Below are 14,069 nucleotides of genomic sequence, written 5' to 3'. Positions count from 1 at the left end.
TAAAAAATTTAAAAATTAAAACACATTGTTTCTTTCTTGAAAATGCCATTCTGCCGCTGCTTTTCTTTCCCTTCAGAAGATTTTCTTTTGATCTAGGCCATTTAACCAAATTTAGAAAGAAAATGTGAACTTGTAGTCTTTGTGTATTTAAATATTTTTATTAAAAAGTGCATGTAAGTTTCATATTATTATCGCAGCTTAGGCGTCTCACCCACCATCTGACGCTTTTCTTGAAAGAGAACCTCAGGTTTGAAATAGACACGAGGCTTACAGGAAAATTTGAGCAACTTGTGGTTGATCTGTGACTTTTCCAATACAGTTTTATCACTGTAAAAGTTTTGTTTCCGTGTGTGTATGTTTTTTTTTTTTTTTTTTTTTAAGATTTATTTATTTACTTAGAGCATGAGCAAGGGTGGAGCAGAGAGAGAGAGAAGAGAGAATCCCAAGCAGGCTCCACTGAGCCTGATGCCAGGCTCAGTCTCACAACCGTGAGATCATAACCTGAGCCAGGATCAAGAGCCAGCTGCTTAACGGACTGAGACACCCAGACTCCCCATTGTTGTTGTTGTTGTTTTTAAGTTTTATTTATTTAATCTCTGCACAGCATGAGGCTTGAACTCATAAACCTGAGATTGAGTCCCGTGCTCTACCGACTGAGCCAGCCAGGCATCTCCATATGTCTATCAAGGATCCAGGATATAAAATGCAGAGAGTTAACAGTTTATCTTGTTTAACATCAAATATCATTCAAACTGTCGTGTGATCACCTGTTTTTTAAAACTAACACAAGTAGGGGAGCCTGGGTGGCTCAGTTGGTTAAGCGTCCGACTTCGGCTCAGGTCATGATCTCATGGTTTGTGAGTTCGAGCCCTGCATTCGGGCTCTGTGCTGACAGTTCAGAGACTGGAACCTGCTTTGGATTCTGTGTCTCCTACTGTCTCTGCCCCTCCCCGACTCTCTGTCTCTCAAAAAATAAACATTAAAAAAAATTTTTAAACTAACACGAGTAAATGTTTTATAATTTTGATACAATGGATTATTTTTAAGTATTTCGTGTATCTCATTTTAACCCATGTGTTCCAGCTCTCCCATCTAGATCTGTTTCAGTGGATGAATCCAGGCCTGAACTTATTTTTAGACTAGCTGTGGGAACCTTCTCCATCTCTGTGCTTCACATCGATCCTTTGTCTCCACCTGAAACGTCATTGAACCTTAATCCATTGACACCTTTGGCGATAGCTTTTTTTACTTGCATAGAAAAGATTGACCCAGCAAGATTTTCAGCAGATGATTTGAAGTCTTTCCGAGCAGTATTTGCCGAAGCTTGCAAACACGATCACCTTAGGTGAATTCTCTCATATTTATTAATGCTCCTTGGAAAAGAACCAGATGATGTGGGTTTTTGTGTCTACCTATTGCCATTTATTTTTCTAATTCCCATTTTACTTGGAAACGAGGGAATGAGTGAGGTTTCTTTCAGTGCTGCAGACATGCTTACCATAGAATCTCTCATTCAGGTTAGTTGCCACGTGAAACAATTCACATAGAAGATTGAGATAATCTGGAGTTTTCTGTGCTCTTGACAAGTTTTTTCGACCACATTTGGCCAGTTAAAATAGTGACACCATTATAATCCTAAAAATAGTTCCTACTGTCAGTGGCTCAGCAGAGATGGCAGTGGTGGTAGGAGTGGAGTGAGTTCATGAGAAGGGATGTGCCCCAGTCCTCTGCCGTGGGGAGGGGGACAGCACCAAGGCTAATCTTGAGCCTGGATCCTGCACTTTCAACTTCTGCTTTAAAAAATTAAAGCCGTCCAAATAGCCAATGATCTTTTCAGTTGATTGAGTTGAGTCCTACTAGGTGAGGAGATAATTAAATTTGTAAGTATGATATTCTTAATATGTAAATATTGTTTAACAAAGTGATCTTTCATATTGTAAATGATAGTTTAGGCACATACATTAATATTTTTAGAAAACAGTTTGGCCTTTTATTTTAAGTATTAACAGTTACTACACAGAGTAGTTTTTATACATAGCAAAAGAAACTCTATGGTAAGGACCATAGTATTTATAATAAAATTGTAAAAACCTCTCCCCACCCCCATTTTTGACAGGGTTTCAAATATATGCCAGTAGGAAATACAAGAAAAGCAGCAACAACTGGAAACGAGCTTACACTTGAGATCCACTGACTGAAGTTTTAAAAATATTGCATGAGGCTTTTAGACAATTTTAAGAATCTATTACGTATATTTTACAGATATGAGAGTTTTTGTCCACTGCAGTGTAAATTTTAAAATGTCAAAGAACAGAGGTCAGTGTTGGGAAATAAATATATCCTGGATAATTTCCTATTGACAGAACTGCTTTCTTATGTCAGGGAATGGGAAATTTGAAGCAGTCTTGCTGGTTAATACCCTTAGGAATGTTAGTTATCACTAACAACTTGAACCTGTCAGAATAGGTGGATAATTGTGCTTCAACAACACTTGTGTACTCTTCTTTAACACATTGGTTAATCTAGAAGTACATGAGTACTCTTAAATGCTTCATTTTTTATAATAGATTTATAGGTACTGGCATCAAAGTGTCCTATGAACAAAGACAAAGATCAGCTTCCCGATATTTTAGTACGGATATGTCCATTGGGCAAATGGAACTTTTGGAGTGCCTGTTTCCAACTGATTTTCATTCTGTTCCTCCTCACTACACAGAGGTAAATGCTAGATACTTTTTCTTTAGATTCTTCCTTTTTTTTTTTCCTTAAAGTTTGAGAGAGAGGGTGAGAGAGCACGAGCAGGGGAGGGGCAGAGAGAGAGGAGGGAGAGCATCTGAAGCAGGCTCCATGCGGACAACACATAGGGCTCAGTCTCCCACACTGTGAGATCGTAACCTGAGCTGAAACCAAGAGTCGGATGCTTAATCGACTGAGCCACCCAGGTGTCCCTGTTGAACATTTTAATGTACGGCAGTCAAGGTCATTGTAAGAGTCTGTTAGAGCTTTTAATTTAGAGTTGTTTTAAAGTGGCAGACAGATTATGAGACTGATGATTTCATTTCACTAACTTTCCAAGTACCATTAATTTCAGAAGATTTCTGCCATTCAACAAATACTGAATGCCTGCAGTGTGCTAAGAAGCACTGTTTAATACCAGCAAAATGTCTTTTGTTCATTTATTAGTAGTCTGATTTTTTTTTTTTTCTAATTCTAAAACCTGTTCTAGAGAAAGTTTTCAAAGTTATTCACGATAACATTTATTGTTGTTACTTTGTACGTTATTTTATTTTCAGAGTACTTTCTTGGGCATTAATTTACTTGAATTCTCAGGTACATTTTGCAGATGAGATCCTAAGTATCCCAGGAGTGAACTAACTTGTCTAGGATTCACGCTGCTTGTAAGAGCCCAAAATGAAATGTAAACTCCTCTTGCTTGACTTCAAAAAGCTTAAGCTTTTCCCACTATTATATTAGCACCTCTGTTAATTCATGAAATTAATGATAGTTTAATATCTTACATTTAATTTATCTTTGTTTTTCTTTGTAAGCTTTTAATGTTTCATTCCAAAGAGCGGACTGATTCCCATCTCCCTGTGTGTCTTCAGCTCCATTATAAGCATTCTGAGAATAAAGGACCCCAGGTAAGAGGCCTTTTTATGTGATCACCACCTGTAAATTTTCATTTGATATGTATTTTGTCACAGTCATAAGGTTTTCACTTCATTTTGTGGTATTAGTGGTTATATTAATGTTTTCCTTTTTTTTTTTTTTTTTTTTTTTTAAAGGGTAATCAAGCAAGACTTAGTTCTGTTCCTCAGAAGGCAGAATTACAAATTAAGTTAAGTCCAGTGTTCTGCGAGCTGGATATCAGTATTGTGGACAGATTAAATTCCTTGCTTCAACCACAGAAACTTACTACAGTGGAAATGATGGCATCTCACATGTATACGTCCTACAATAAACCTATTAGTCTGGTAAGTATTCAGAACATTGCAAATACTAATCGTAAGTATAGCTAGCTAATGGGCTTATTGGGATCATTTCTGGGCTTAAGTATTCTTAATAGCTTAAATAGCGCCTATTATTAAAACAGCATTATTCATAATAATGAAAAATGAAGACTTTAATGCCTAGGTGGTAGACTAGCTGAATACGCTTTGCTAATATATGGAGTCAATTACTTTCGTGGCCATTTTGAATGATGGTTATAAAGACGGGCAACATGAAGAAAGCTCATGAAGGAGTATTAGAAAAAGTGGAATGTGTTACTCCACATAAACTTTTGTGACAACTGTGTAAATAAACTTGAGGTATAGAAAAAGAATGGATAGAACTAAACCAGTTGGTAGCATTGATTATGTTAGAGTGTGGCATTAGATTCCCTTTCCTTTTCTGTGTTTGCCCAAATTTTATAAATTTCAATTACAATATCTGTGCAAAACTCATTCACGCATTTAGCAAACTACTTGGTCTACCTGTAAAATGTAGCCCATATGATGAAAGATACACTTGTGAAGGTGGGAATTTAATTTATAGTATTGGGTTATTGGGCATCGCATTAGGTCACCTTTACTTAGATCTGTCGGGTGCTTGGTGTCTTTTCTAAGCAAGTAAGTCAGATTTGCAAGAAATCCGTTAGGAATTTTGGGGCTGGAATTCGGGCGCTATAAGGACCGGGAACAGATATAGACAACTTTGGTTTAAAAAGAAAAGGGAGGGGCGCCTGGGTGGCGCAGTCGGTTAAGCGTCCGACTTCAGCCAGGTCACGATCTCGCGGTCCGTGAGTTCGAGCCCCGCGTCGGGCTCTGGGCTGATGGCTCAGAGCCTGGAGCCGTTTCCGATTCTGTGTCTCCCTCTCTCTCTGCCCCTCCCCCGTTCATGCTCTGTCTCTCTCTGTCCCAAAAATAAATAAACGTTGAAAAAATAAATAAATAAAAATTTAAAAAAAAATAAATAAATAAAAAGAAAAGGGAAAAGCTGTTTTTCTACTTAGTTGTTTCTCCCTCAGTTAGTGGTGGGCATTTGCATTAAATCAGCGTTCTTTAATTTTTGTTGTCACCAATTGCTAATTATTTGAAGTTCTGTGGGGCTAGTGTGCGTTGTTTACTGTTGGCCGTAGATGTACCAAGATGATGGCTTAATCTCTTGGGTTATTTTTGCTGAGAATAGGGGTTAGTATTACAAAGTCCAATAGGGGAGAGAAAGGATAGGTGTGTTAAAACTCCAAGTCTAGGGGGGTGCCTGGGTGGCTCAGTCGGTTGAGCGTCCGACTTCAGCTCAGGTCACGATCTCGCGGTCCGTGGGTTCGAGTCCCGCATCAGGCTCTGGGCTGATGGCTCAGAGCCTGGAGCCTGCTTTGGATTCTGTGTCTCCCTCTCTCTCTGCCCCTCCCCCGTTCATGCTCTGTCTCTCTCTGTCTCAAAAATAAATAAATGTTAAAAAAAAAAAAATTAAAAAAAAAATCCAAGTCTAGGGTAAGAAGGGGACTTTCTAATCTGGGAGTTTAGACTAGAAGTAGAGGGGAGCAGGGGCGCCTGGGTGGCGCAGTCGGTTAAGCGTCCGACTTCAGCCAGGTCACGATCTCACGGTCCGGGAGTTCGAGCCCCGCGTCAGGCTCTGGGCTGATGGCTCAGAGCCTGGAGCCTGTTTCCGATTCTGTGTCTCCCTCTCTCTCTGCCCCTCCCCCGTTCATGCTCTGTCTCTCTCTGTCCCAAAAATAAATAAACGTTGAAAAAAAAAAAAAAAAAAAAAAGAAGTAGAGGGGAGTGTTCTCACCTGCAGTGTAGTCTGGACTAAAGCTTTTTTTTTTTTTTTTTTTTATTCTTTATTTTTGAGAGACAGCGAGACAGAAATGCAAGTGGGGGAGGAACAGAGAGAGAGGGAGACACAGAATCCGAAGTGGGATCCAGGCTCTGGGCTGTCAGCACAGAGCCCGATGTGGGACTTGAACTCAAAAACCACAAGGTCATGACCTGAGCCGAAGTTGGACGCTCAACTGACTGAGCCACCCAGGCACCCCTGGACTAAAGCTTTATAAGCTTCAATGCATTTTAGAAAAAAAAAAAAAAAAAACCAGACTTTTATCTGAAGGGCATATTCTTTGATACTTTTGTTGTAACATGATTTTGAGTAAAGGGTACATACATGTCTTGGTTTCTAAGAGCCATTTGATGGGCTTATACACTTGGGTTGGATGGGAGCTCAGAGTGAGTCATCTGGTGAATATTTAGAACTTACACTGTGCCAGGCTCTGGGCTTCGGCCTGGAAATACAGAATTGAGTCAGGGATGGATGGGCCTTTGCATTTGGCTTAATGTATCTAATTTCACATTGAGCCTTTGAAGTAGCATAGTGGTAGACAAATTCTTCGTATTGGAAGTTAAGTTGATTTTTAACTGTATTGGACTTATTGATAACCTACTTTACACACTGTCCTTTTTTAGTCTGTACTAATATATGTATGCATCTATAGCACCTGTGTCTTTGGTTCAGTTTTTATTTTGACTGATTTTATATGAGGATTTAACTTTTGCCAGTAATTTGGAATTTTGTCAATAGCTGTTACATTATAAAATTCCATTACTCTAAATTAACATGGTAGTAGTTAATTTGAATTTTATTTTAATGCTTTATACTGAATGAGGAAGTAGTGATTATACATATTGTTGAATACTAACATCGTTTGTGCTTATTTACTTAATTTGACATTTTGGCGTATTTTTGATATTTTGTGTTTTAGCACAAGGCTTTCACCGAAGTATTTCTGGATGATTCACATAGTCCTGCAAATTGTCGGATATCAGTCCAGGTTGCCACACCGGCATTAAACCTTTCAGTCCGCTTCCCAATACCCGATCTTCGGTCAGATCAGGAAAGAGGACCGTGGTTCAAGAAGTCGCTTCAGAAGGAGATCCTTCATTTAGCATTCACAGATCTAGAATTTAAGACTGAATTTATAGGAGGATCAACCCCAGAACAGATTAAATTGGAACTTACCTTTAGAGAACTAGTTGGTAAGATTGAACGTGCCTGTAAGAGCCAGACCAGAAATAACCGCTACTGAAACAAACATGAAAAAGTCTGACAGTCCGCAATATTAGTAACATTAGACACCATTAGAAAACAAGAGGAATGGCTTTTTTCCAGTGTTGTATACCAATATGGGATACAATTATTTTTTTGTTTTAGTTAACTAAGCATGATTATTCACTTCGTTAAAGTACTTTTCTACAGGGGAATGTTGTAAAGTTTCTTTTCCCTTGTTCTGAGTTTTACACATCTTTACAGATATTTACAGTTGATTTGCTGATTATGACTTCATTAAAGGGCCTTTAGGCGTTATCTGATCTAATCGACAGTGGTAGGAAACTCAGTATTCTGGAGGAAAGTCATTCTTTGTAAAATGGACTGAAAAATCATGCATTGGTTATTGTGAACGGAGGGAATTCTTACAATGCTTGGTACAAAGCGTTTAAGAAATATAGTTATTATCCCTGTGTTCCTAGATGAGCTGCATAAACTTTTGTGTAGAATAATCATTGAGTGACACTCACTAAGTGGCACCTGCTGTATTTACTGTCATGATTATGTACCTTACACATTAAACTTGGTGCCTTAAGAATTTGAGTTTGGGCAGAAAACATCATCTTTAATTCATCTGCTCATCCTGTCTCCCCACATGTACCCATGGAACAGGGACAAAAGCGTAAGTGCTGTACAACTTAATGTTGCACTGTGTCCCTCATCCAGAGGACCTTTGCTTATGTAAGGAGGAAACTACTTTTTCTCTTAGCACTTGAAAAGAAATGCATTTTAGTGAATCAGTCTTGTTTTATTAGGGGCATTCCAGGAAGAGAAAGGAGAATCATCTGTTAAGTTTTTCCATGTGTCTAGTGGGGTAGATGGAGATACAGCATCATCAGATGACTTTGACTGGCCACGGTGAGTACCAGATGTATATGATAGACATTTAATGAGACTGTTGTTTCTAGAATAAATTGCTGTAGCACTTTTAATTGACATTTTGGCTATGAATTTAAAAATACTCTCCCTTAATGCGAGAACTCAGAGGAAGATGGACAAAATCAATTTAAAAATCCATATTGAGGGGCGCCTGGGTGGCTTGGTCGGTTAAGCGTCCGACTTCGGCTCAGGTCATGATCTCACGGTCCGTGAGTTCGAGCCCCGCGTCAGGCTCTGTGCTGACAGCTCAGAGCCTGGAGCCTGTTTCAGATTCTGTGTCTCCCTCTCTCTCTGCCCCTCCTCTGTTTATGCTCTGTCTCTCTCTGCCTCAAAAACAAATAAATGTTAAAAAAAATAATAAAAAAAATAAAAATCCATATTGAGTGTATGACTCTATGATGAAAGGTGTCTGTCTTTATTGTGAGAGATGAAGTTTAAAGTGTATTCCCTGGTCTCAGGTTACCCAGTTTAAGTAGAGGGACAGTAGAATCCTTAACTGTTTTAAAAACCGTTCAGGGCTACAGGCGAAGAGTCATGTGGCATCATTTGGTTAGTCGTCAGATGAATCTTCTAGTCCGTGATCTCTTTTTTTCAAAAAAAGTCCGTGACAGTGTTTTACAAATCTGGGGAGCTTTTACAAGATACTGATTCATGGACTCCACTCTGAGATTTTGGGATGGAGCGTGGGCATCAGGATAGTCCAAAATTACATCAGGCGATTCTAGTGTACAGGTGGATGTCAAAAATTACTTCAGGATTTCTTAGAATTAATAAAATAATTATATTTATTATAGGCTATTGATTATTCATTAACACACTTGTTACTCAGTAGATATTAGAACAAGATTATTATTTAACTTAATGGCCTGATAGTGGGCTTTGATATGTTTGAAAGGATGTCATTTACTTGAAATAATGGCTTTTTATTATATTGAAAACCGAATATTTGAAACCTGAGAATTAAAGCGGTCTTTCTTTAGCGCCATTTTTACCTGCCACCAGTATATCAGGCCTTGCAGGCTCTTAGGCATGATCAGTTCGTGCCTGGTAATGAGCAGTTTACTGTATGAGTTTCCAGCATAAGAAATGGATCTACTTCAGTTAATTTGGAAGCACATTTTATATTAGAATATCAAAATTAGGAAACATTGGTCATTGTTCGTCACTAGAGCCAACCGGCACCACCTACTTAGGGGAAAACCCATTATAGATGCACGACAGCTGTTTTGCTTGAGGGCATCAGGCCTCCTCATAGCGGTGTTGAAGGGCAGACTGCAGATCCTTTACTAGTGATGAGCAGGGAGGAGGAAAGGAGGGCCTGAGGGCATCAGCTCCTTTATTCCAGGTTTGTAGCTTCCATACAATGGCAACCCTGCAAGCCTTTCATGATTGAAATTCCTGAAGGAAAGAATTACTTCATCGTTGCAGTTCTAGGTTATTCCCTTATCATCCTCTCCTTTTCCATTTGAACAGTTTCTAGAACGTAAGGTCTCTTAGGTAAGCAAGTGTTCCATGATAGCAGAACAAACCCCAGAAGCATTTGGTTTCGTGATAATAAATAGACTTCTTAGGTAAAATTCATTGGCTGTTAGTGAAATTTACAGATCACCTTGTGTCCTCAAAAGATCAGATTTTTCTGTTAGCCAAGTATAAAATGGTAATGCCCCTGTTTTATTTACTTCTGTACTTCGAAGTTACAACACACTCCCAAGCGGTTACGTGTCAATAACTAGACTTCGTAGAGAAGCTGAATCCTGTTGTCAGTGGTTTTTGTGTCAGTGTGCAGAAAAGTTAAAGCTTTGCCATTTCCACTGAGACCTTGAGTTTTCAAATTGTCTTTGCTGTCAGAATTGTACTGAAAATAAATCCGCCAGCCATGCATTCCATTCTGGAGAGGATAGCAGCCGAGGAAGAAGAGAGTGATGGCCGCTATCAGGAAGAAGAGGAAGGAGGTGCTCATTCCCTAAAGGATGTTTGTGACCTGCGAAGACCAGCCCCATCTCCCTTTTCTTCTCGCAGAGTCATGTTTGAAAATGAGCAGGTAAAATAAAAGTGAGCAGGCAATGAAGGGATTATCCTCCATCACGTACCAATCATTTTCATTCTTTATTTTTAAAAAGTACTTTGTATACTACGTTTACTAGGTTTTTAACTCCAAGACTGAATAATACCTATTTCTTTCTTGGTTAAAAGTGATTATGTGTTTGTTTACTTGCTCACATACCAAGTCCTATGGATAGGGTGAGAAGATGCTACTCTTAATTCTAAATACGAAATGGTCATTTGATGCTTTTTTTTGCACCAAACTATTCTATTTTAGATGGTGATGCCAGGAGACCCTGTGGAAATGACAGAGTTTCAGGATAAAGCAATCAGCAATTCTCACTATGTGCTGGAACTTACATTACCCAGCACTCATATAACACTACCTAATAAAAGTTTTTATGAGAAGCTGTATAATAGGTGAGTTTAAGCGCGTTCCGTTGAGTCTTTGGGATTGGACTTTTCTGCCTCACCGCCTCCCTGTTTCCCCACTTCCCCCTTTTCTTTCCTTGCTTTAATATTATCTACCACCTCTGGGTACCTTGTGTGCTGTTGATTATGAAACTTAACGTTACAGTGGGCTGTTGTCATAGCAGAGTTTCCTAACCAGTGTGCCTGGTAACTCGGTTACTTGTGTGTGAAATGTTTATTTCCTCCACCGTCGTTAGCTGGCTGCTCTCTGTCACCTTACCACAGGGTACTGAGAAAATATGTCTTCTGTGTGTGCAGTGACATGGAAAGAGTTGGGAGGTCCTGGATGGAGGGCCAGCAGGTGCTAGGGTGGAGTCAGAATCCTAGAATCTTTGTATAAGGAGCATCTTTTTTCAGAGTTTAATAAAGCATCTTGTTAGAATTCTACAATTCAAACTTGTCAGTTTGCATGTAACAGTTTAAATTAATTATAAATATCCTTAAATATACATACCAAGCAAATATGTTGAAGTAAATGGGATTCTAGAGTTGAAATATCCTAGCCTCTGAAGACCTTCCTAGCTTACCTGGCCTCCCTAAGCTCAGTTTCCTCATCTATAAAAAAAAAAAAAAAAAAAAAAAGTGGGTGAAACTTATACCTGTCTCAAAGCGTTGTTTAGAGGATTAGATGATACGGTACTTGGAAAGTTCTGCCTAGCATATAGTAAGCACTCAGTAGTCCTCTTGTCACTGTCCTCGTTCCTATACACTGAAGGAATCTCTTCTATAGCATACCTGAAAGATGGTCTAGAAAAAGATGTTCTTAGTGTCTGTCCTCACTAGCTTCCCATATGTAAACATGCTATTCTCATTTTTACTTTTTTTATTTTATTATTTTATTTTCAGAAGCGCCACCTTTGTTTCTGCTACACATTTACTTGGTATCAGATATCCCTGGCCCTTTATTCCTTAACTGTTACTAATAAGCTCTGGATCTCCTTATTGCCTACCTGTGACCAAGACTGTTGATCTTAGAAAATTTAAGTTCAAGAAAGATCCACCAAGTTCAGTTGTCTTGATGATGAGATAGATTCATAGGACAGTCCATTGAGATGCAGGAAGAGAATGTTCTTCTGTTTAACTTTTTAAAAAGTCTTATAAAATTTATATATTTGCTTTATAATATTCATAATGTATAAATTGAAGCATATAATTTATAGACACATCAGAAGGCTTTTACAGTTTTTTGTTTTTTTTTTTTTTTTTTTTTTTAGCTGTTAGGGGTTTACACATGATCTAAGGTTTGGAAACCACTGATCTCTCAACCATTCTTTTATAGTTGCGAAATAACTAAGAGCTCACGGATGTGTAAGGCTAAGACAGAAAAATGAAAGATTAGCTCAAAGTCCAGCCCAGAGGTCAGAGGGCTTAGTCCATTTCTTACACTTTCTGCATTTGCTCAAGCAGGTGGCTAAATTGGGAGATCAGAACAGAAATATGCATCTTAAACAAATTCAATTTATAAATCTGTTCATTTACCACATTTTAAATACAAGACCAGGTTTTTTTTTTTTGTTTTTTTTTTTAACATGAGTCCTTGGTTGGAGGATTTACGTAAGTATAACCCAAAAGGTTTTGTCTGCAGTTTTTAATTTCTGAACAGTTTCAAAGTAATCTGAGTGCAAAATCCTTGGATTTTAAGATTTTTTCAGTCTATATACTTGAAAGTCATCTGCTAGCACAATATTTTATTAAAACCTACTTACAGCGATAAATACAGCTGGGATGAGCACATTTGAGGCCAGACACAGTGACACTTGGTGAATACACAGAACGTCGAGCTCGCCTGGTGGGAGCAGCATTCTCCGGAGTGCTGGAGAGCAGTCCCAAGGAGCCAGCAGTCAGCATATGGGGGACATCAGTCAGCATGGCCCGTGGGGCAGGTGACTGCTCCCATCGGGGTGCTAGAGAGCATCTGTTCTTCTGAGGACGGGTTACATGGGGGGTTGCCGAAGAGCATTTCTGACGTGCCTCACTCTGCCCACTTCTGCTGTCAGATGCCTACAGTTATATAAATACTGAAGTGTTCCCTTACCTTGTGGATCTTATAAGTCACATATCGAAGCTCTCCGGGCTGTGAATTCTTTGCTCCTTATTTGGCTGTGAATATGTATATTTTTATTTTGAAGTTAATATCAAAGTTTTCAAATATTCTCCAGCTTAACAGAAAATGGCACAAAGAGCTTTTTTTTTCCTCCTGAATCCTTTGAGACTGAGCTGCTGGCCTGAGGCTCTCTGAGCACTTGGGTGTGTACTGCCCACAAACAAGGACATTCTTCTACATAATTGTAACTCAGCCATCAAAGTGAGAAAATTGATACTTGGCGCTACCTAGTCCTCAGACCCCATTTGAGTTTTGCTAAATGTTTCGATATTGCCCTTTTAATTATATAATTATATGTTCTGTATTATAGTGTTATGTATTCTATAATATATAACATAAAATACATATATGTTATATAATATAACGTATTATATAATGTGTATTATTATATATTATATAGTATAACTTTTATTCTTATTTTTAATTTTTGTACATCTAAAAACATAACTCTGACCAGGAGTTATAACCAACTTTGCCTTAACTTCACACATTTAAGATCTTGGTTTATTCCCTCAGTGCCTGGGTCATCTGGCCCTGTTTAGACACACAGTCTCAGGTACAGGACTGTTTTTTCTATTTCAAAAGTCCTTTAGAATAGAATGTAAAAAAAAGAATTTTCACTAGCTTTTTAGACCAGATATTTATTGAGCATCTTACATTTTAAGCTCACAGCCACAGGACCATGGTGATACGTCCTTAAATATCTTAGGCGTCTTCTTTCTTGGTATTAGAAACATAACCCGTGTTTTGCAGTATTAATGGTACCAAGACTGTGTTTAGACCAACATGTAAATTAAGGAAAATGTAAAGTCATATGAAACTTATCTTTACAGGTCACCTCCCAGGAACTCCAGGTTTTAGATAAAGTGGTGGTTTCTCTTTAACCTATGAAGATAAGAGAATAGTTGTGGGGAATAAGTAAGAGAAGAGTTATTTCCCGAGAAAATTCTTCATTTTTTTTTTTCCCTTTTATATCTTTGTTATTTATTTACATAGGAGTTCAAAGTAAGGTCAGGGTTTAGACTCTTTCGTTTCTTTGTCCTATAAGTAATATACCCAAGAGAAGCCAGCAAGCCAATGACTACCACACAGTTTTGGGGCACAGCTGTCATTGTGTCTGAGATGAGACCTATTTCTGGCCTGTGTCACTGGTATTCTTCACCTATGACGCTTCCCAGATGGAGAGCTTTCAGGGTGAGGATTTCAGTCTACTGAGGGTCACAGTACTCCATCCTGGTGTATACTTTCTAGGGCTGCAGAAGCTCAGGAATTGGCCCAGAAAATTCCTAGACAAGTGGTTTCTCACAGGAAGGGCCAGGGCTCCATCATGGCTTGGCACCTTAACTGGTATTCACACTAGGCTTTACGATGAGTCTGTGCTTTTGGCAGTCCTTCCATGTGAGTCATCAAACCCTTGGTGCCTGTTACATGACAGTCACTGTGTGAGGCACATAGAAGGGTGCCCGAGACCTACGTCCCTCTCTCTGAG

General features: G+C 38.7%; 1 protein-coding gene across 6 annotated transcripts in view; it reads left to right on the top strand.

Annotated features, from left to right (window-relative positions):
- ATG2B (autophagy related 2B) overlaps window positions 1-14,069 on the top strand; it is a 73,323-nt gene that overhangs the window by 24,348 nt on the left and 34,906 nt on the right. For all 6 annotated transcript variants that reach the window (XM_045452000.1, XM_045451998.1, XM_045451999.1 and 3 more), the window contains exons 11-18: window positions 1,084-1,345; window positions 2,568-2,718; window positions 3,549-3,641; window positions 3,786-3,974; window positions 6,740-7,013; window positions 7,839-7,941; window positions 9,811-10,003; window positions 10,283-10,425. In XM_045452000.1, coding sequence (XP_045307956.1) covers window positions 1,084-1,345; window positions 2,568-2,718; window positions 3,549-3,641; window positions 3,786-3,974; window positions 6,740-7,013; window positions 7,839-7,941; window positions 9,811-10,003; window positions 10,283-10,425 — 1,408 coding nt within the window. The remainder of the gene's footprint in view (window positions 1-1,083; window positions 1,346-2,567; window positions 2,719-3,548; window positions 3,642-3,785; window positions 3,975-6,739; window positions 7,014-7,838; window positions 7,942-9,810; window positions 10,004-10,282; window positions 10,426-14,069) is intronic.

This window comes from Leopardus geoffroyi, chromosome B3 (genome assembly GCF_018350155.1).
Source record: "Leopardus geoffroyi isolate Oge1 chromosome B3, O.geoffroyi_Oge1_pat1.0, whole genome shotgun sequence".
NCBI lineage: Eukaryota > Metazoa > Chordata > Mammalia > Carnivora > Felidae > Leopardus > Leopardus geoffroyi.
This window is presented reverse-complemented; position numbering and strand designations above follow the sequence as displayed.